This window comes from Nicotiana tabacum, chromosome 9 (assembly GCF_000715075.1).
Source record: "Nicotiana tabacum cultivar K326 chromosome 9, ASM71507v2, whole genome shotgun sequence".
Taxonomy (NCBI): Eukaryota; Viridiplantae; Streptophyta; class Magnoliopsida; order Solanales; family Solanaceae; genus Nicotiana; species Nicotiana tabacum.
This window is the reverse complement of record NC_134088.1, coordinates 6,212,567-6,235,136: the sequence shown is the minus strand read 5'-3', so window position 1 is coordinate 6,235,136 and position 22,570 is coordinate 6,212,567. Positions and strand designations below refer to the sequence as shown.

General features: G+C 38.4%; 1 protein-coding gene across 1 annotated transcript; it reads left to right on the top strand.

Moving 5' to 3' along the window:
* The first annotated feature begins 1,782 nt into the window (after nucleotides 1-1,782).
* Nucleotides 1,783-2,327, top strand: LOC107824434 (calmodulin-2-like). Its single transcript, XM_016651195.2, has one exon. It carries the CDS (start codon nucleotides 1,878-1,880, stop codon nucleotides 2,325-2,327), a length of 450 nt encoding a protein of 149 aa, XP_016506681.2. The 5' UTR covers nucleotides 1,783-1,877.
* The last annotated feature ends 20,243 nt before the right edge of the window (nucleotides 2,328-22,570 follow it).

Below are 22,570 nucleotides of genomic sequence, written 5' to 3'. Positions count from 1 at the left end.
TTCTCAAATCTTTGATCTTTATATTTTCCTCTTAGGATAAAAAGTCCTAGTCTGATGGATTTCCCTCCCGATCAAATCTTAGTCCGATGAATTTTTCTCCTAAGATAGAAATCTTAGTCCGATGAATTTTTCTCCTAAGATAGAAATTTTAGTCCGATGAAATTTTCTCCTAAGATATCAAATCTTAGTCCGATGAATCTTTCTCCTGCTCCCGAGAAGGACATAAGAAGTTCAAGATCGGCAGTCAAGGGAGAATACAAGACAAATCAGAAGTAAAGAAATGCCAGAGGAGTCGCCAAGACATCAAAGCAACAAGAGACACAAGAGCATGATCAAGATAAGATTTTGTAATTTATAGACTATGGTCTAGTCTAGCTTTCTTGTTTTCTTTCAGCATGGTGTAATAAGGAGGTCGGCAAGCAGTAATAACAACATGCAACAACAGTAACATTGCAGTCCCATGGTAGTTCCAGCTACCAAAACTTCCCGAACTACATTAACCTGATTCCCTTTTAGCCAGGGATATGTAGGAAACCTTTGAAGCAAAGGTTCGGTTAAATCTTGTTCAAAAAATGCTTCACACGGAGTACTCGGATGGGCAAAAATCGCTCACTTTATCTTTGCACGAAAAACTCTTCGTGTTTTCGGACAAAGAGGGGCAGCTGTAAGCACGTGATTTTTGCCCTATATGAGAATTACTCCCAAAACTTAAAAATTAAACAATTTTCCATTTGTGTGCAATTTTGAGGATTTTTGGATAATTATTTGTATTTTTCCATGCATGTTTATTTGTAAATTAATAAAAAATACAAAATATGCCGCAGTTGCATTTAGGATATAATTCTAAAATTAGAAGTAATTAAGTTTGTTTTACAAGGATGAAAATTACAAAAATATGCATCGTTTGCATTTTTAGCATTCAATGTCAAATTGTGCAATTTTGTTTTAATTGATGTTTAATTATGTATGATAATTGTTGCTAGGAATTAATTAGTATTTTTGATAAGTTAATTTAGTTTATAACTTAATTTAGAATTTTAGTTTTATTAATTAGAAATTAAAAGAAAAGAGAGCAAAAAATATAAAGAAAATCGGAATTGGGCCTCTTCTTCAATTTTAAACCTAGGCCCAAAACACCTCTACCCAACCCAAAACCCTTGACCCAAGCCCAACCGCCCCCCCCCCATCTGACCACACGAGCCCCCCTCACTCTTGCTCTCATTTTTTGTTTTGTTACCTAAAAAACCCTAAACACACCCCCATCTAACCATACGACCCCCCCTCTCTTCATCTTCTTCGTCCAAACAAACCAGTCCAAAAACCAGTCGACCCCCCTGTCCGTCATTGACGAGCTGTGTCGACCCCCAAGCTTCACCTGTTGCTCCTTCATCTTCTTCATCAATGTCCTCCACCTCAAGCTCCTATGGCTGCCTTTTTTCTGCTTCGCCTTCGTCTTCGTCAGAGCAGCTAGCTCCTCCACGTCCAGCAGCCCACGACCATGTCCCTCTCGAAACCAACCGACTCCCATGGCTTCCCTTCTGCATCTGATTCACCTCACCTCCGGCGACCACCCTCCAAACGACCCCTCCAGCGCTGCTGCATCAACCAGTCACACTGCCTCATCGTCCACCAGCAGCGGCTCCATCTCATCGTCGAGATCGTCCACCATGCAGAAGCGTTAACCATTGTCCAGCCATGAACACCACCCAAACCACCATTGTTGCTGCCCTCCCGTCGAGCTCCAGCAGCCACTGCTGCTGCTTCACCTCAACACACACACACGCACTTATTCATTTTTCTTCTCAATCATCTTTGTCCCATTTTTCTCTCATTTTCCACTTTGCAAACTTCCCTTTGAAATCCTAAAAGAAGAAGAAATGGCAGATCAGCTCACAGATGATCAGATCTCTGAATTCAAAGAAGCTTTCAGCCTTTTCGATAAGGATGGAGATGGTTGCATCACCACTAAGGAGCTTGGGACAGTGATGCGGTCGTTGGGACAAAATCCAACTAAGGTTGAGCTTCAAGACATGATCAATGAAGTAGATGCTGATGGAAATGGAACCATTGATTTCTCGAAGTTCCTTAACCTGATGGCTCGCAAGATGAAAGACACTGATTCTGAGGAGGAGCTCAAGGAAGCTTTCAGAGTGTTCGACAAGGATCAGAACGGATTTATTTCTGCAGCTGAGCTGCGCCATGTCATGACAAACCTAGGCGAGAAGCTTACTGATGAAGAAGTTTATGAGATGATTAGTGAAGCTGATGTGGATGGTGATGGCCAGATCAACTATGAGGAGTTCGTCAAAGTCATGATGGTCAGGTGAGAACTGATCAACTCGACTTAATTCTTAGAAGTAATAAATTACAAAAAAAGAAGAAGCTGGAAATGGGGCAGATTTGTTTCCGTTCGAGTTCGTCGTTGTTCATTTCCGGTTAGTTGGTTTAAGTTTCATTTGTGTCCGTATTTTGTTTGATATTCTCAGATTTGAAATCAGTATATGTTTGATTCTTTTCTTGTTTGTTGTTTATCATTTTTGATTATTTCTTCAGTTGGTTTTATGTTCTTGTTTAGTTTAATATAGAAATTGTTGGTGGTAATGTTGTTAGATTTAATTTGAAGTCCAATTGATTATTGAGTTTAGAGATTTGAATCTACTTGTTTGTTATGTTCAATTTGTTACTGTTATTGAATCTGAGAGTATGTTTGTTGTTAAAAATATTGTTCAGTCAAAAATATTGAGTTTCTAGCTTAAATTTGTTGACGAAATTTTATTAGAAATTGGTTATAGCTGCTGTATTTTGGTTAGATTGATTAGGTGAATTGGTTACAGCTGATGGGGGTAGAATGGTAAATTGCAGTATTTTCAGGGGTAGAATGGTAAATTGCAGTATTTTCAAGGGCATTTTCGGGATTTTAAAGGAGTCTTAAAATTAATTAATGAGTGCTCTGTCCACTAAGCATTAAATAATGTTTAAATAATATTAAAATAATACGTAGTGGGGGACAAGACATAATGGTGGAGAATTAATACATTGTTTAATATAGTGGGGGACAAAACATGCGGTAGTGGGGCAATAAGTGATTTAAATAAGGGAAAGATATGTGTTAGTGGGAATTAATATATTGTTAATATAGTGGGGGACAAAACATTAGGTAGTGGGAAGTTAAAGGGTGATGGGTAGAAGATAGTGGGATTTTAGTTTAAAATGCTTTAAGTTTGTAAATAAATGGGGGGAGGTTTTCTGAATTGGAAGGGGGAATTCGAGAGAGAAGAAGAAAAATAAGAAAAAATTGGCTGAATATTGAGGAAAAATTTGGAAGGAAATTCGAAAGAGAGAGTAGTATACACCCGATATACATGCTGCATACACTGGATATACAGAGGGGTCAGAATTTAAGGGTTAAACATTAACTGGTCTTTCAATCTAAAAAAGATTCACTTTGTTTCTGCCCGTTGATTGTTGTTGGTGTTTCTAGATTTTCATCTGATTTGTTCTTGAGTTTGGCTGGTTATTTGCTACTACTTCACTGGTTATTGCTGGATTTTGTTTGATTTTAAAATCTGTCACTGATTTCTCGTTGCTGTTTGTTACTGGTTGCGGGCTGTTGCTGTGTTACATTACTACTTTGCTGACCTTCTTTTTTCTTGTATTGGCAATACCAGGTACACAACTGTAACTTTGGCATATTGTAAGCTGAAATGTGAAAGCATGACTACATATGAAGAATGGAACTTTGAAGTTTTAATTTGGCTTTTTCTTTGTTTCTTTTACTAATTGTGTTTAGGCTATTTCATGTATTATTATTCTGTAAATTTCTGTCGCTCTGCATAACTAGGCATCTTGTAGTGATGTATTAAATAATACTTTGCATTAACTTGATTATTACGCAGTATATATTTAAGCAAGCTCATTACTGTCAAACTGTTTAATAATTGGAATAAGAGGAAAATAACATAAGTTGGTCTTTAGTGAATCGGCTTGGCAAAACTGATTAAGTTCACTAGCTATGAAGGTTTTAATATTGTCAACATTAGGTTAATCATGAACATGTAGCTAAATTTAGTTAAAGCATGAATTTAAATTAATTTCGCGAATTAGGCATTATGGCATGATTTGAGTTCAAACAAGACGAGTTAATGTTTAAATTTAATAAACTTTCGAATATGCATTAGTAATTAAGATTGATTCTAGTTTCAAATAGTTGTAAATAATTTATTCCAACGGTTCAAGTCATCTAACAATGCGAGTTTAATTTAGTTATAGGATAATTAGTTTCTTTTGAATATATTATTTGTCGATTCCGTATTTTATTTATAATTTCAATTTTAGTAATATTCCTTTCCGTTAACATTTGTCTTAATCTAGCATTTAATATGTTACGCTTTTTTTAAAAAGCATGTAATTAATTAAGATTTTTTCTATTTTATTTTAGAGACGAATTTAATATAAATGTAGTCACTTTAGGATATCCTTAAAATAAATGAGGCGTGCTTCGCCAAAATAAATACAAAATTGCGGGGCCCTCAATAATTATTTGTTTTAAAATACTTAGATTCCGGGACGGGCCGTTTAGAAAATTCTACGGCCCTACCCAAAATAATCACAACGTGTTAGTCTTTAGGCGCTTATTTAATAATGTTATTTTCCTAAACTCGGGTGCACATTTATGTGACCCAAATCCAAATCTCAACGGAGTCGAAGTGTGTCGACGACCACGGGTGCATTGACTGTGACGTGGTTCGAGATATATTTTCACGATGTTGCAATTCTCGATAAAAATAATAATAATGATAAAAGTGGTTAAAAGTTAAAATTCGCACATATGTTCAACATGTATGATATCAGATAATCAAGCCGAATATGACAGTTGAGCGACCGTGCTAGAACCACGGAACTCGGGAATGCCTAAAACCTTCTCCTTGGTTAACAGAATTCCTTATCCGGATTTCTGGCGCGCAGACTTTTAAACAGAGTCAATATTTTCCTCGATTCGGGATTAAAACCGGTGACTTGGGACACCATAAATCTCCCAAGTGGCGACTCTGATTCTTAAATAATAAATCCCGTTTCGATTGTCCTTTAATTGGAAAAACTCCCTTCCGCACCCCTTTGAGGCGGCGCGGGCGAAAAAGGAGGTGTGACAGAGGGTTGAGAGCTTCCAGCAGATTCAGAGATTTACTAGGTAGCTGCTCGGTTCGCAACCCAGTATTTCACCCTCTATCTTATTTTCTCCTGTTTTAGTTCTATAATAGACTATGTAGACTCTTTCTGTTTCAAATAGGTTAGTAGATGCTCATGACTGGTGACACCCCGATGTCGGGCTATGTCTATTCCACAATTGTACTGTTTCACCTTATTTTGGGATTATTATTATGTTAAAGACTTAATTTGTATGATTTTTAATTGCTTAAAATGAATTGGGAGTGCGTCGGCTGGCCTTGTCTTCACGAGAGGCGACATCACGACCGGGTCTGGGTTTAGGGTCGTGACATTCATTTAGGCGGAATTCCCGCTTTATGGTCCTAAAACGCAAAAAAAATGGGGAACGTTCATGGTGAGGCGATGTTTATTGTTCTTTAGGTCATTTCTAATGGTGTGGCAAAATTTTAGATCATGCGGGTCCATTCGCCCAAACCCTTGCAGAAAGCATGGGCAATTGCACACAAAAATTTGAGAATCGGGCAAAATTTAAGATTTACGACCTACAACGCCAAAAAAAAGGAGAAACATTCATGGCAAGGCAATAACTATTGTTCCTTAGGTTATTTTTATGGGCCGAAAAATTTTTGGGCGATCTTGGTCTGACCATCCCGACTCATAAAGATGTCGGGGGTTATAACACAAGAAAATTAGGAAATCAGGCGAAATTATAGTTTTATGGCCCTAAAAAGCCAAAAATGAGGAACGGTCATGGCAAGGCGATGACTATTGTTTCTTAGGTCATTTTTTTCTGGGCTGACTAAGTTTTAGGCGATCCGGATTGGTCGTCCGGACTCATGCAGATGGCATGGACTATATATAGCACATGAAAATATAAGAATCGTGCAAAATTCATGTTTTATGGCCAAAAACAAGACAAAATGACGAACGGTCATGGCGAGGCGATGACTATTGTTCCTTATGTCATTTTGGATTGGCTGGAAAAATTTTAGGCGATCCGGGTCTAGTTGCCCGGACCCAAGCAAATAGCATGGGCTAAAGCACACAAAAATCTGGAACGAGCAAAATTATAACTTTATGGCCCAAAAATGCCAAAAAATAAGTGACGATCATGGCGAGGCGATGACTATTGTTCCTTAGGTTGTTTTTGATGTGTCAGTAAAATTTTAGGCGATTGGCGTCCGGTTGCTTGTACTCATGCGGATAGCGTGGGCTATAGCATACGAAAATTTGGGAATCAGGAGAAATTCTAGTTTTATGCCTCTAAAAAGCCAAAATATGAGAAACGGTCATGGAAAGGTTATGAATATTGTTCCTTAAGTTGATTTTGATGGCTGACTAAATTTTAGGCAATCCGGGTCCGGTCACCCGGATCCATATAGATGGCATGGGCTATGCACCCGAAAATCTGGGAATCGAGCAAAATTCCTATTTTATGGGACTTAAAACAAGAAAAAATGAGGAACAATCATGGTGAGGCGTTTACTATTCTTCCTTAGGTCATTGTTTATGGGCCGACAAAATATTGGGCGATTCGGGTCCGGTCGCCCGGACCCATGCAGATGGCGTGGTCTATAACACATAAAAGTCTGGAAATTCGGTGCAATTCCAGTTTTATGGCCCTAAAATTCAAAAACAATGAAGGACGATCATGACGAGACGATGAACATTGTTACTTAGGACGTTTTTGATGGGTCGGCAAAGTTTTATGCGATCCGTGTCCGGTCGCCCGAACCCCTGCAAATGGCATGCGCTATAGCATACGAAAATCTCAAAATCATACAGAATTCCAATTTTTGGCCCTAAATGCCAAAAAATGAGGAGTTATCACGGTGAGGCGATGACTATTGTTCATTAGGTCATTTTTAATTGGACGACAAAATTTTAGGCGATCCGTGTCCAGTCACCCGGACCCATGCAGATGGCATGGGCTATAGCACATGAAAATCATGGAATCAAGTAAAATTCTAGTTTTATGGCCCTAAAAAGCCATCAATTTGGGTTTGATCGCCCAAACCCATGCAAATGGCGTGGGCTATAGCAAATGAAAATCTAGAAATCGGGCAGAATTCCTATTTTATGGACCTAAAATGCCAAAAACTGAGTAACAATGATGTCGAGGCACTGACTTTTGTTCCTTAGGTTGTTTTTTATAGAACGGTAAAATTTTAATCGATCCGAATCCGGTTTCCCGGACCTACGGAGATGGCATGGGATATAGCATACAAAATTTGAGAATCAAACAGAATTCTAGCTTTATGGCCTTAAATAACCAAAAATACGAGGAACGATCATGGTGGGGCGATGACTATTGTTTCTTATGTCATTTTAGAGGGCCGGCAAATTTTAGTCCAACCGGTTCCGGTCACACGACTCATGGAAATGGTGTGAGTTATAGCACACAAAAATTTGAGAATCGGTCGACATTATTGTTTTGGCCCTAAAATGTCAAAATAATGAGTGGTCATGGTGAGGAGATGTCTATTGTTCCTTAGGTCATTTTTTATGGGCAAGCAAAATTATAGGCTATCCGGGTTCGTCGACCAGGATCCATGCAAATGACAGGGGATATAGCACACGAAAATCTGGAAATTGGGCAGAATTCTAGTTTTAGGGCCCTAAAATGCAAAAAAATTGAGGAACGATCATGATGAGGCGATTAGTATTGTTAATTAGGTCATTTTTATGGGCCGAAAAAGCTTTAGGTGATCCGGGTCTGGTCACCCAGACTCATGGGAATGGCGTAGGCTATAGCACATAAAAATCTAGGAATCGGCAAAATTCTAGTTTTATGGCCCTAAAACGCCAAAAACGGAAAGGTCACGGCGAGGCGATTCCTATTGTTTCTTAGGTCATTTTTAATGGGCCGACAAAATTTTAGGTGATCCGTCTCTGGTCGGCCGGACCTATGCAGATGGCGTAGGCTATAGCACACAAAAATCTAAAAATCGGGCAAAAATCTAGTTTTATGGTCTTAAAATGCCAAAAAATGAGGAACTATCAAGGGGCGATGAATATTATTCCTTAGGTCATTTTTATGGACCGATAATATTTTAGGCGATCCGGGTCTAATTTCCTAGACCCATGTAGATGGTGTGGGTTATAGCACACGATTATTTGGGAAATAGGCGGAATTCTAGTTTTATGGTCCTAAAGCACCAAAAAACAAGGAAAGTTCTTGGCGAGGCAATAACTATTGTTCCTTAGGTTATTTTTGATGGGCCGGCAAAATTTCAGGCGATCCAGGTCCCTTTTTCAGGACACATGGAGATGCCGTGGGATGACACATGATAATCTAGGAATCGGGCGGAATTCCAATTTTATGATCCTAAAAGGGAAAAAAAATGAGGAACGACCTAGGCGAGGCGATGACTATTGTTCCTTAGGTCTTTTTTTATTGACCAAAATTTAGGCAATCCGGATCCATTTGCCTAGGCCCATACAAATGGAGTGGACTATAACACGCGAAAATCTAGAAAATGAGCGAATTCCGGTTTATATGGCCCTACGATGCAAAAAGGAGGAAAAGCCATGGCGAGGCGATGACTATTGTTTCTTACGTCATTTTTTATGGACCGAGAAAATTTTAAGTGATCGGGGTTTGGTTTCCCGGACCCATGCAGATGGTATGGGCTATAGTACATGAAAATCTAGGAATCAGGCATAGTTCAAGTTTTATAGCCCTAAAATGCCAAAAACAAGGAACGGTCATGGAGAGGAGATGACTTTTGTTCCTTAAGTTATTTTTCATGGGTCGACAAAATTTTAGGCAATCTAGGTTTGGTCTCCAGACCCATGCAGATGACGAGGGCTATGCACAAGAAAATCTGGGAATCGGGCGAAATTCTAATTTTATGGCCCCAAGATATCAAAAAACAAGGAATGGTCATGACGAGGTGATGATTATTGCTCCCTAGATCATTTTTGTTGGGCAGCTCAAATTTTAGGCATCAAGGTCTGGTCGCCTGGACCCATGCAGATGGTGTGGGCTATAGCACACGAATTTGGGAATCAAGCGGAATTCTAGTTTTATGGCCCTAAAACACCAAAGAAGAGGAATGATTATGGCGAGGTGTTGATTACTATTCCTTAAGATGTTTTTGTTGGACCGGAAAAATTTAATGAGATCCAATTCTGGTCGCTTAGACCCATGCAGATGGCCACGACAATCTAGTAATAAGGTGGAATTCCTGTTTTGTGGCCCAAAAATGTCAAAAAATTAGGAACAGTCATGACAAGGTGATGACTATTTTTTCCTTAGGTCATTTTTATGGTCAGAAAAATTTTAGGTGATCCGGGTCTGGTCACCTGGACCCATGCAGATGGTACGGGCTATAACACATAAAAATCTGGGAATTAGGTAGAATTTTAGTTTTATGGTCCTAAAATACCAGAAAATGAAGAACGGTCATGGCGAGGCGTTGATATTCCTTAGGTCGATTTTGATAGGCAGACAAAATTTAGGGTGATTCATGTCCGGTCGACTGACCCATTCAAATGTCGTAAGCTGGAAAATTTGGAAATCGGGCGGATTTTCAATTTTATGGCCCTAAAACGCCAAAAAATGAGGAACGATCATGATGAGAAAATTACTATTATTCCTTAGGTCATTTGTTTTGGGGCTGCAAAATTTTAGGTGATCTGGGTCCGATCGCCCCAACTCATGTAGATGGCATAGGCTATAATACACGAAAATATAGGAATCAAACGGAATTCCAATTTTTTGACCTCAAAATTCCCAGGAAATGAGGAACGATCATGGCGAGGTGATGATTATTATTATGTAGGTCATTTTTGATGGGCCGACTAAATTTTAGGCGATCTGTATCCAGTCGCCTAGGACAATACAGATGGCGTGGGCTATAGCACATGAAAATCTTGGAATGGAGCGAAATTTCAGTTTTATAACCCTAAAACACAAAAAAACGGTCATGGCGAGGTGATGATTACATTTCCTTAGGATGTTTCTGAAGGGCCGATAAAATTCTAGGCGATCTAGGTGTGGTCTCTAGACCCGTTCAGATGGTGTGAGCTATAGTACACTAAAATTTGAGAATCAGATGGAATTCTAGTTTCATGACCCTTAAATACCCAAAAAAATGAGGAACGGTCTTGGTGACGCAATGACTATTGTTCCTATGGTTTTTGTTTATGCGATGGCAAACTTTTAGGAGTTTTGGGTCCACTCGCCCGAACCCATGAAGTTGGCATAGGCTATAGCGAGGAAAATCTGGGAATTAGGAGCAATTCCAGTTTTATGGTCTTAAAATGCCAAAAATAAGTAATGGTCACGAGGCAATGACTAACGTTCCTTATGTCATATTTGTTGGGCTAAAACCTTTTAGTCTATCGGGGTTCGGTTGCCTGGATCCATGTAGATGGTGTGAGCTATAGCACACGATAATCTAAAAATCGGGTGGAATACTAATTTTATTGCCCTAAAATGCCAAAAATGAGGAACGATCATGGAGATGCGATGACTATTTTTTCGTAGGTCGACCGAACTCATTAAAATGGTGTGGGTTATAACACACAAAAATCTGGAAATGAGGCAAAATTACAGTTTTATAACCTTACAATGCCAAAAATGAGGAGGTCATGGCAAAGCGATAAACTATTGTTCCTTAGGTCTTTTTTGATTTGGCGGCAAAAGTTTCGCCTATCCGGTTTCAGTCGCCCGGACCCATGCAGATGATGTGGGCCATATCATACGAAAATCTGAGAATCATGTAGAATTCCAGTTTTATGGCCCAAAAATGCCAAAAAATGAGGAAAGGTCATGGCGAGGCAATGGGTATTTTCATTAGGTCATTTTTATGGTCCCAAAAAATTTTAGGCGATTTGAGTACGGTCGCCCTAACCCATGCAGATGGCGTGGGTTATAGCATACAAAAATCAGAGAATTGGGCAGAATTCAAGTTTTTTGTCCGTAAAATGCCAAAATACGAGAAACAGTCATGGCGAGGTTATGATTATTGTTCCTTATGTCATTTTTGATGGGCCGACAAAATTTTAGTCGATCCGGGTTTGGTCGCCCAGACACATGCAGATGGTGTGGGCTATAACATATGAAAATCTAAGAATTAGGCAAAATTCCAATTTTACGGCCCTAAGACGCCCAAAAACGAGGAACAATTGTGGCGAGGCTATAACTATTGTTCCTTAGGTAGTTTTTGATGGATTGGTAAAATTTTAGATGGCGTGGGCTATAGCACACGAAAATCTGAATATCGGGTGGAATTCTAATTTTATGATCCTAAAACTCCAAAAAACTATAAAGGATCATGGCGAGGCGGTGACTATTTTTCTGTAAGTTGCTTGGACCCATTCAAATGATGTGGGATAAAGCACACTAAAATACTGGAATGAGGCGGAATTCTATTTTTATGGTCCTACAATGCCAAAAAGGACAAAAGGTCATGGCGAGCTAATGACTAATGCTCCTTAGGATATTTTTTATAGGCCAACCCATGCAGATGGCGTAAGCCACAGCAGTACACAAAAATTTGGGAGTCAGGTAGAATTCCAGGTTTATGGCCGTAAAATGCCAATAAACAAAGAACGTTAATGGCGAGGCGATGACTATGTCCTTTTTGATGGGCCAAAAATATTTTAGGTAGAATTCCAATTTTATGGCCTTAGGACCCCAAAAAAATGAGGAACGCTCAAGCAAAGCGATGACTATTGTTCCTTAGGTCATTTTTGATTGGCCGATAAAACTTTAGGTGATCCGGGTTCGGTCGCCTAGACCCATGCAGATGATGTGGGCTATAGCACAAATCTGAGAATCGGGCGGTATTCTAGTTTTATGGCCCTAAAATGCAAATAAAACGAGGAACGGTCACAGCAAGGCAAATACTATTGTTCCTCAGGATGTCTTGATGGGCCGACAGAATTTTAGCTGATTGGGGTTTGTCTGCTCAGACCCATGCAAATGGCGATTGGGCAGAATTCAAGTTTTATGGCCATAAAATGCCAACAAAATATGAGGAGCGGTCATGGAGAGAAGATGACTATTGTTCTTTAGGTAGTTTTGTATGGGCCAACAAATATTTTGGCGATCCGGTTGTAGATGGAATGGCCCATAGCACACAAAATACTAGGAATTGGGCGGAATTCTTGTTTTATGCCTCTAAAATGCCAAAAAGAAGAAATGGTCATAAAGAGGCAATTTTTTTGTTCCTTAGATCATTTTTTATGGGCCAACAAAATTTAGGTCAATCCAAGTCCGGTCTCCCGGACCCATGCAGATGGTGTGGGCTATAACACATGAAAACTTAGGAATCATGCAGAATTTCAGTTTTATGGCCCTAAAATTCCAAAGCAACGAGGAACGGTCTTTGTCAGGCGGTGACTATTGTTTCTTAGGTCGTTTTTTATGGAACAAAAAATTTTAGGTGATCCGGGTCCGATCGTCCGGACTAGGGCCTTAACACCCCGAAATATTTTGAAGAACTTAAGCGCTACTAAGATAGTTGATGTGTGTTAATTATACTATTTTATCTGTAGACGAGGACTATTAATATGATGGATATCAATTGGATATGATAATAAGTGTATAAGGCATATTATAAGTGATTTGGGGTCTAAGGAGAGGCCTAAGTCCAAGTCAAGTTGAAAATTACATGATAGACTAAAGTTTCAAATGAGCACACGTAAGATCAAACTTTGGACGAGCATATCTACACAAATATAATGAGAAAATTGTGTGCGTGCACACACACATGGTCTTCTCACAGAATTTGATAAGTTGGTTTAAAATAATGTTCTATGCCGGAAAGTTGGGATTACACCGGAACAACTAAAATAATTGTGTTTGGTGATATAAGGTCATTGAATCTAGAATGGATACTATTAGGTTTGATTACAGTGTGTTGGAAGAATAATTTAGAATTCAGCTTAAATAATTAAACAAGGGAAAGCTCTATGATAAGTTGATTTGGTAAGTGGTTGTGAGTTCATGTATGTTTATTTCATTATTGGCAGTGTACAAAGGTTTAGGAACGAGGTTCTATGGAATGTGGAGTTTAATAATAGTACTTGGTTATTTGAGTAATTACTGTAGTCGGGAATGGTGATGCGAGTATGCGAGTTGTGTAGTATATTGTATGATTATATCTGGGGTTACGGTTAAAGCTTAATACAACTTGCTCAAATTTATACCGTGTGTAGATGTGAAATTGGGGTCTTGAAAAAAAAATTAGATGTTGGAAATTGGATTCCAAGGTTTATGGGCTAAGGCTAAATTAGTAATTTTTAGTTATGTGGTGTCGTCAGGACTATATTGTATAGGGTGACGTGGGATCACCCTCGGGTATGCATGTGTGATAAAGTGAGGTAATGATTTGAAGGTTTAAACATATCAAAGAAGAAGCATCACCCCGTGATCAAATATATTGGATAGGAAATTTTATTATCATTTTTATACTAGAACATCTTAGAGTAAATTGTGGAGGTTGCCAATGGTTTAGTTCGGGTGTACGGCATAGAGATTTAGAGCTGAAGAAAATGAACGGGTTTTTTCTCAATATATTTTTCCATGAGGATGTTATGTGAATTTCTAATAAGGGTAAAGTATGTGTAGTCACATTAGGCGTTATGAATTCCTGAAGGGAATATGCCAAACTATGTATGATGTCTCCCTATTATTGTCCTCCATGTATTCTATGTTTTCATGTATCTATGTCTAGGAAGGTAGTTGAAAATCCTTTGTGTATCATTCCGGTGTAAACTATTGAAGGTAAAGTTAATGGATAATTGGCTTATGAGGGGTATCTATTTGTCATCCTTATTAGATAAGTCTGGGAGTTGAGATTGCTTCCGTGAATGTGTTATGGCAAAGTTAGTAAGTCGAGGAGGCTGTCTTGAGGGCCAAAAGTATTGTGTAAAGAAAATATTTTCGCTTGATTGTATAGCAAATGATGGTGATTCGAAAGGTACTTTTTAGGTGTTATGAATTAAATATGTGCAGCTCATGCTCAAATACCACTTTTTGAAGATGTAATACCTCTAATGTTGAGATCAGTATTGTTGATATATATTATGATGCTTTGTTAAGATATGGATGTATTGTTATGGTGGTTTTGGTGATTCTCTAGCAGGGGGATAGGCTCAATTACAAAGGAAATTCTACCGAAATTTTTGAAAAATTTGGGAGTTAGTCAAACTTTTAGGAGCTTGAGGTGTGTGAGAAAAGATTTAAGTTATGTTATGTGTTTGGGGCGGATTCTACTTCTCATTCAAGGACGAATGATCCTAAGTGGGGGATAATGTAGCACCCGGGAAAATTTTGAAGTACTTAAGCACTATTAAGAAAAATGGTGTGTGCTAATTATATTATTTTATCTACAGACGAGGATTATTAATATGATGGATATCAATTGGATATGATAATAAGTGTATGAGGCATATTATAAGTTATTTGGAGTCTAAGGAGAGGCCTAAGTCCAAGTCAAGTTGAAAATTACATGATAGACTAAAGTTTCAAATGAGTACGCACAAGACCAAACTTTGGACGAGCATATATATATATATATATATATATATATATATATATATATATATATATATATGATTCATAACCTATCAAATGAAAGATCTTTGAGTCTAGTTTCTAATGCTTCAAACCGATAATCATTTGGATATTCCTACAAGAAGTTATGAACTTTTTACTAAAGGGTAGTAGAACAGCTACGCAAGTCTTGTGTAGCCTACGCAGCATAGCAGTGTAGCCTACGCACCATTACGTAGGCAAATCCAGTAGCTTCAAGGGTCATTTTAAGGGGCTGAAAATGTGGGTTTAGAGAGATAATGGGTTATTTCTTCAACTTTGAATGGATTCTAGAGAGAAGGAGGAGCTCTTCTACCATAGATACACTTCAAGGTAAATTATTTTGGCACACAGATGATTATATAACATCATTTAGTGATAACACTAACATAATTATGAATCAAATCCATAGGAAATAAGTTGAATCTTCAAGAACACCAAAAAGAGGAAAAGTGAGATTCTGCCACCAAGAGGTAATCCCTTCACTTGAGCTTCATAAATGTCATATTGGAGTATGGATAGCATATTTATGAGTTTTATTTGAAGTTGTAATGGGATATTGTATGAACCCTAAGGGTGGGTCTTGAGAATGCCATATTTGGGTAAAGAAGAAGATGAATAGTGAGGAATTGATATAAATACATATGTCTTGAGTTTATAATGATTTCAATAGACTTGATATCTATTGATGAACGAATTGAATTGGGAATTACCATATGTATTAGGGTAAGTAATTTTAACTCGGTTTTGGTTAAATTACATGAATCTACTGTTGTTTTTATCAACAAATTAATGTTTTGGGTTGAGAACGGTAGAAAATTTCATAGACTTTAATTGAGGATTTGAAGGCCGAGTTGTGGTCGGATTTGAGTAATTTTGGTGATGTTATGCTCGTGGTTGGATGGGTGTTCATATTCTGTAACTTTTATCAGGTTCCGAGACGTGGGCCACACAGGCAATTTTGAAGGTAAATTTTGGATTTTTGTGGAAAATTAGTATTTCCTTATGGAATAAATTCCTATAACTTGTATTGATTGAATCGAATTAATTGTGGCTAGATTCGAGGCGTTCGGAGGTCGATTCGTGAGGCAAGAGAAAAGCAGAGTAAAAGAATTTTGCCATTTGAGATAAGTAACTCTTCTACCTTAATACTGAGGATATGAAACCCCAAATTACGTGTTATATGATTGGTATTGAGGTGACACACATGCTAGGTGACGGGCGTGTGGGCGTGCGCCCTATGAATTGTGACTCTGTTGTTTCCATGGCACTGTATAGTAGTCCTATTTTGTTGATATCTGTATTTTCACCATGTGATAAAGTAATTTAGCTGTCAATCATGCTAGATATCATGTTTAGGCTTTATGTCGATATTATTGGGACCCACATTGGTCGTTTCTTGTTGTCATCTCACGGATTTTATTGATATTTCGTACTCAGTCATATTCATGCATTCATATCATATCTCGATCTCAGTTGTTATTTATTAATACATCATATCATTGTTGTCGGGATAGTTTCATGACGTTGTGAGCCCGTGAGTGAGATTAGAGAGATTGATAACTAAGTGAGGCCGAGATCCTGATTATGAGTGATGTTTGGGTTGAAGGACGCAGTAGTTATACTGATTTATGGTAGAGCTTGTGTTGAAGGAGCCCCTTTCGGAGTCTGCACCCCACATCGTGAGCGCGAGGGATAGATCTTCCTTGGGCATGGATCTTGCCCGGAGCATTTATATTGAGGGACGGATCTTCCCTATCCATGGATCTTGCCCGAAGCAATTATATTGAGGGATGGATCTTCCCAGAATATGGATCTTGTCCGAAGCATTTATATACTTAGATATGGATCTTCTCTGTAGGGCTAGATTGGCCTTCCTCGGCACTGGTGACTGATGGTCAGTGATGTATATATTCCTGGATGGATCTTTCCTGGGTCATATGGGCCATACACAGTACCGAGTGGTTGAGCATGATGAGTGAAAAGTGTGAGATAGTGAGATTGAGTACTCTGAGAGTGTGAGTAAATGCACACATGACATATAGGCATTGAGATGTATTTTTGCTCATGTTGTACGGCATCACGCCATTCATGACTTTTTACACACATTGATATGTGGGCATAGAGAGGTAATTTCCACTTGCTATCTGGAAAGAAAATGAAACATCTTAATTATTGTGGGTAGGATTTTTCGAAAATTTACAATTTTCAAACTATCTCATATTTTACGACGATTACGATAAAGGATTTGGGTTATCACTGATATACTTGAAAAAGCATAACTATTTTCGGGAATTATGATAAAGCTGAGCATTTTATCTATGAGTTGCTTCTTTTATTACTTGTTTTGCGTTGCTATGAACTGTTGTTGGCTGTTGGATGTTGGACCCGACTTTGTTCCAGTTCGTCACTACTTTCAACCTAAGGTTAGGTTTGTTACTTATTGAGTACATGGGGTCGGTTGTACTCATACTACACTTCTACACATTGCGTGCAGATCTCGGATGTTGATGTTGTTGTGCATGGCGGGAGCTAGCATTGAAGATGTACTTGCGATCCAAACTCAGCTGCCTCTTGTTCTGGGTAGCTTTAGAATTTTTAATCTGTTCATGTATATTTCAAACAGTTGATGTATTTATTTCATACCTGCTTTGTAAACTCTAATCTTAGAAGCTCGTGATTTATACTACCAGTCCTTGGGGAGTATATTAGAGTTAGATAAATATTAATTAAATTAGATTGTTGTTATTTGGCTTCCCTAGCGAGTGAAATTAGGTGCCATCACGACTAGTCGGATTTTAGATCGTGACAAGGGCTGTGCATTTGGATCGGATATTTGAGAATCCAAATCGATCCACTTTATTTAGATTTTTTCGTTTTGAATTTTGGATATTCGGATCAGATATGGGTTGAGTTTTTTAAAAAGTTATGATATTCGAATTGAATTCGGATTTGCATAATTTTAATCCAATTCGACCCGAAATACGAATTATACGGACATGTTTTAATATTGACTTATATTTTAGGGTTAAGTCTTCGCATTTCATCCCCCTTTTTTAGACTCTTCTTTTCTTAGTTTATACCATAGTCTCTTTCTCTCTAACCTCTCTTCAGATTGCTCTAGCCACTTCTCTCAAGTCTTACTTTTATGTATTTCATTCTTAGTCTTTCCTTCCTATAAATGGCTTTATCTGTTTCTCTTATGTCTTACCTTTGTGTCTCTTATTCTCATTCTCTCTTTCCTATCAACGGACAAGTGTCTCTTATTCTCATTCTCTCTTTCCTATCAATGGACAACGATGTCTCTCCCTTATTAGACATTTGTTTGGAATCTCAGTTTATTTTATTTTGCTATGAAACTTTTATTTTGTTATTGCTATGAAAGACATTTGTTGCCTTTAAATTTAATAGAAGGGTGAATAGAAGTCGCCTTAAAAGTCATAGTAGTTGATTATATTTTTAGTAGTTTTAATAAGGCATACAATTCGATCTAAAAGTCCAAAATATTTACCCGATCCAAACTTTAAAATTCGATCCGATCCAATTTAATTTAGATTAGATTCAGATTACATTTTATAAAATCCGATATTTGAATTTATAATCTAAAATATGCTATAATATGAAATGTACTAGCCAGACCCATGCAGATGGAGTGGACTATAGCACACGAAAATATGAAAATCGAGATGATTTCCAATTTTATGGCCCTAAAATGCCAATAAACAAGGAATAATCATGGCGAGGCGATGACTATTGTTCCTTAGGTCGTTTCCAATGGACCGGCAAAATTTTAGGCAAGTCGGATCTACTCTCCTGGACCCATACAGATGTCGTGGACTATAGCACACGACATTATGGGAATCAGACAGAATTCCAGTTTCATGGCCCTAAAATGCCAAAAAATGAAGAACACTAATGGCGAGGCCATAACTATTGTTCCTTAAGTCATTTTTCTGGGCCGGCAAAATGTTAGGCGATCCGGATAGGGTGGACTATAGCACATGAAAATCTTGAAATCGTTTTGAATTCCTGTTTTATGCCCCTAAAACGCCAAAAAATGAGGAACGGTCATGGCGAAGCGATGATTATTGTTCCTTAGGTCATTTTTATGGGCCTACAAAATTTAGGTGATTCGGGTCCGGTCGCCCGGACCCATATAGATGGCATGGGTATAGCATATAAAAATCTAGGAATCGGACGAAATTATAACTTTATGGCCCTAAAATGGCAAAAACATGAGCAACGGTCATGGCGAGGTAATGAATATTGTTCCTTTGAGAATCTTTGATGGTCTGGAAAAATTTTAGGCCATCCTAGTCAGATGGCCTATAACATTGCATACGGTGCAGTCTATAGCGTAAGAAAATCTAGGAATAGGGCGGAATTCTAGTTTTATGAACCTAGAACGCCAAAATATGAGGAGCAGTCCTGGCGAGGATGGACCGACAAAATTTTAGGTGACCCAGGTCCGATGGCCCAAACTCATGTAGATGGTGTGGGCTATATCACACGAAAATCTATAAATCGGGCATAATTCTTGTTTTATTGCCCTAAAACGCCAAAAAACGAGAAACAATCATGGCGAGGTGATGACTATTATTACTTAGGTTGTCTTTTGATGGGCCACAAAACTTTTAGGCTATCCGGGTTCGGTTGATCTGACCCATGCAGATGGTGTGGGCCATAGCACATAAAAATCTGGGAATCAGGCGGAATTTACATTTTATGACCCTAAAACACCTAAAACGAGGAACGGTAATGGAGAGGTGATGACTATTGTAAATTAGGTCATTTTTTATTGGCCTGCAAAATTTTAGGCGATAAGAATCCGGCCACCCAGACCTATGTAAATAATGTGGGCTATAACATATGTAAATTTGGGAATCAGACGAATTTCCAATTTTATAGTCATAAAACACACAAAAAATGATGAACAATCATGGCGATGCTATGACTATTATTCCATAGGTCATTTTTTATGGGATGGAAAAATTTAGGCGATACGGGTTCGATCGCCCAGACACATGCAAATGGCATGGGCTATAACACACGAAAATCTAGGAATCTGATGGAATTACAATTTAATGGCCCTAACACAACAAAAAATGAGAAACAGTCATGGCGAGGCGATGACGACTATTCCTTTGGTCATTTTTTATGGCCTGTCAAAATTTTAGGACATCTTGGTCCGGTCGCCTGGACCCATGCAGATGGCGTGGGCTAGCACACGAAAATCAGGGAACCAGACGGAATTTAAGTTTTATGGCCCTGAACTGCCAAAAAAAAGGAACAGTCGTGGTGAGGATGGGCCGACAAAATTTTAGGCGATCTGGGTCCGATCTCCTGACTCACGCAAATGGCCTAGGATATATTACAGAAAAATTTGAGAATGAGGGGAAATTTATGTATTATAGCCCTAAAACACCAAAAAATGAGGAATAGTTATGGAAAGGCAATGAATATTATTTTTTACGTCATTTTTATAGGACGACAAAATTTTAGGCAATCCGGATCCAGTCGCCCAAATCCATGCAGAGGTGTGGGCTATAGCACACTAAAATTTTGGAACCGGACAAAATTTCAGTTTTATAGCCCTAAAATGCCAAAAAATAAGAAACCGTCATGGTAAGTTGATGACTATTGTTCCTTAGGTTGTTTTAGGTAGGCCAATAAAATTTTAGGCAATACGGGTCCGGTCGTCGAGTACATGCAGCTGGCGTGGGCTTATCACACGAAAATTTGGGTTTTAGCACCCGAACAAATGGTTTGGGCTATATCACCCGAACATCTGGAAATCGGGTGAAATTCCAATTTTATGGTCCTAATACACCATCAAATGAGGAACGGTCATGGCAAGCACACGAAAATCTAGGAATTGAGCGAATAACAGTTTAATGGCCCTAAAATGCCAAAAAGGGAGGAACGCTCATGGCGAGGCTACGACTATTATTCCTTAGGTCATATTTGTTGGTCTGACAAAATTTTATGCAGTCCGGGTCTGGCCGCCCGGTCTTATGCTGATGGCATGGACTATAGCAAAAGAATATCTGAGAATCATGTGGAATTCCAATTTTATGGCCCTAAAATGCCAAAAAACGAGGATCGATCATGGCGAGACAATGACTATTGTTCTTTAGGTCCTTTTTGATGTGACGATAAAATTTTAGGCAATCCAAGTCCGGTCGCCTGGACCCATGAAGATAGCATGGGTTATAGCACACAAAAAAATTTGGAATCTTGCATAATTCCAGTTTTATAGTCCTAACACGCCAAAAAATAAGGAACAGTCATGGCAAGGCGATGATGTTCCTTAGGTCGTTTTTTATGGGCTGAGAAAATTTTAGGTGATCGGGGTCCGGTTGCCTGGACCTATGCAAATAGCATGGACTATAGCACACAAAAATTGTGAAATCGGGCAAATTCCAATTTTATTGCCCTAAAACGCCAAAAAATAAGGAACGGTCATGGCGAGGCGAGGATTATTGTTACTTAGGTAGTTTTTATGGGACAGAAAAATTTTAAGTGATCGGGGTCTGGTCGCCCAGACTCATGCAGATAGTGTGGGCTAAAGCTCACGAAAATCTAAGAATCAGGTGAAATTCAAGTTTTATGGCCCTCAAAAGCCTAAAAAGAGGAACGATCATAGCTAGGCAATGACTATTGTTCCTTAGGTATTTTTTGATGGGTTAGAAAATTTTTATGCGATCTGGGTACAGATGCCCGAATCCCCAGATCCATGCAGATTGCATGGACTATAGCACACGAAAATCTGGGAATCGAACAAAATTCTAGTTTTATGACCCTAAAATGGCAAACAATGATAAACGGTGATGGTGAGGCAATGACAATTGTTCCTTATGACGTTTTTGATGGGCCACCAAATTTTTGGCGATCCGAGTATGGTCGCTCGGACCCAAGCAGATGGCATGAGCTATAGCACACAAAAAACTTGGAACCGTGCGAAATTCCATTTTTGTGGCCCTAAAATGCCAAAATAAATGAGGAACCTTCATAGAGAGGTGATGACTATTGCTTATTAGGTTATTTTTTATGGGCAGATAATATTTTAGGCGATCCGGGTCCGGTCTCCCTGACCCATGGTGATTGTGTCGGTTATCGCCCATGAAACCTAGGAATTGAATAGAATTCTAGTTTTATGGCCCTTAAATGCCATAAAATGAGGAACGATCATGAATAGTTGAGACATAAATTTAGTTGAAAAAATAAGTAAAGTGGCAAGAACTGTCACACCTCCTTTTTCCGCTCCCGCGAGGGTGCAAAGGAGTTTTCTCCAATTAAAGGACAGTCGAAACGGGATTTGTTTATTTGTTTCAGAGTCGCCACCTAGGAATTTTAAGGCGTCCCAAGTCACCGGTTTTAATCCCTGAATCGAGGAGAATATGACTCTGTTTGTTATTCTGCTAACCAGAAATCCTGAGTAAGGAATTCTGTTAATCCGGAAGAAGGTGTTAGGCATTTCCGAATTCCGTGGTTCTAGCACGGTCGCTTAACTGTTCTTATTCTTGGCTTAATTATCTTGATTTACTAAATACCCTTTTTCTTATTACCTGATTTTATTACCGCTTTCGTTTAGATTGTTTACAAATTAAAGATTTTCTTGAAACGAATCACGCGTACGTATATTCGCCTTGTCTATTTTTTATAAACGTAAAGAATCGTGTCACGCATACGTGTACACAATAAGATTGACAATATTTTTTTTTATTAAAATATCATACGTTCGAAATTTAAAATAAAATTAAGAACATTGTCACCCTTATATTTAAACAGTGAACTGCACATCTCGGGTTATATGAAATTATTTTAACATCCTCGGAGAAATCCCTTTTATTA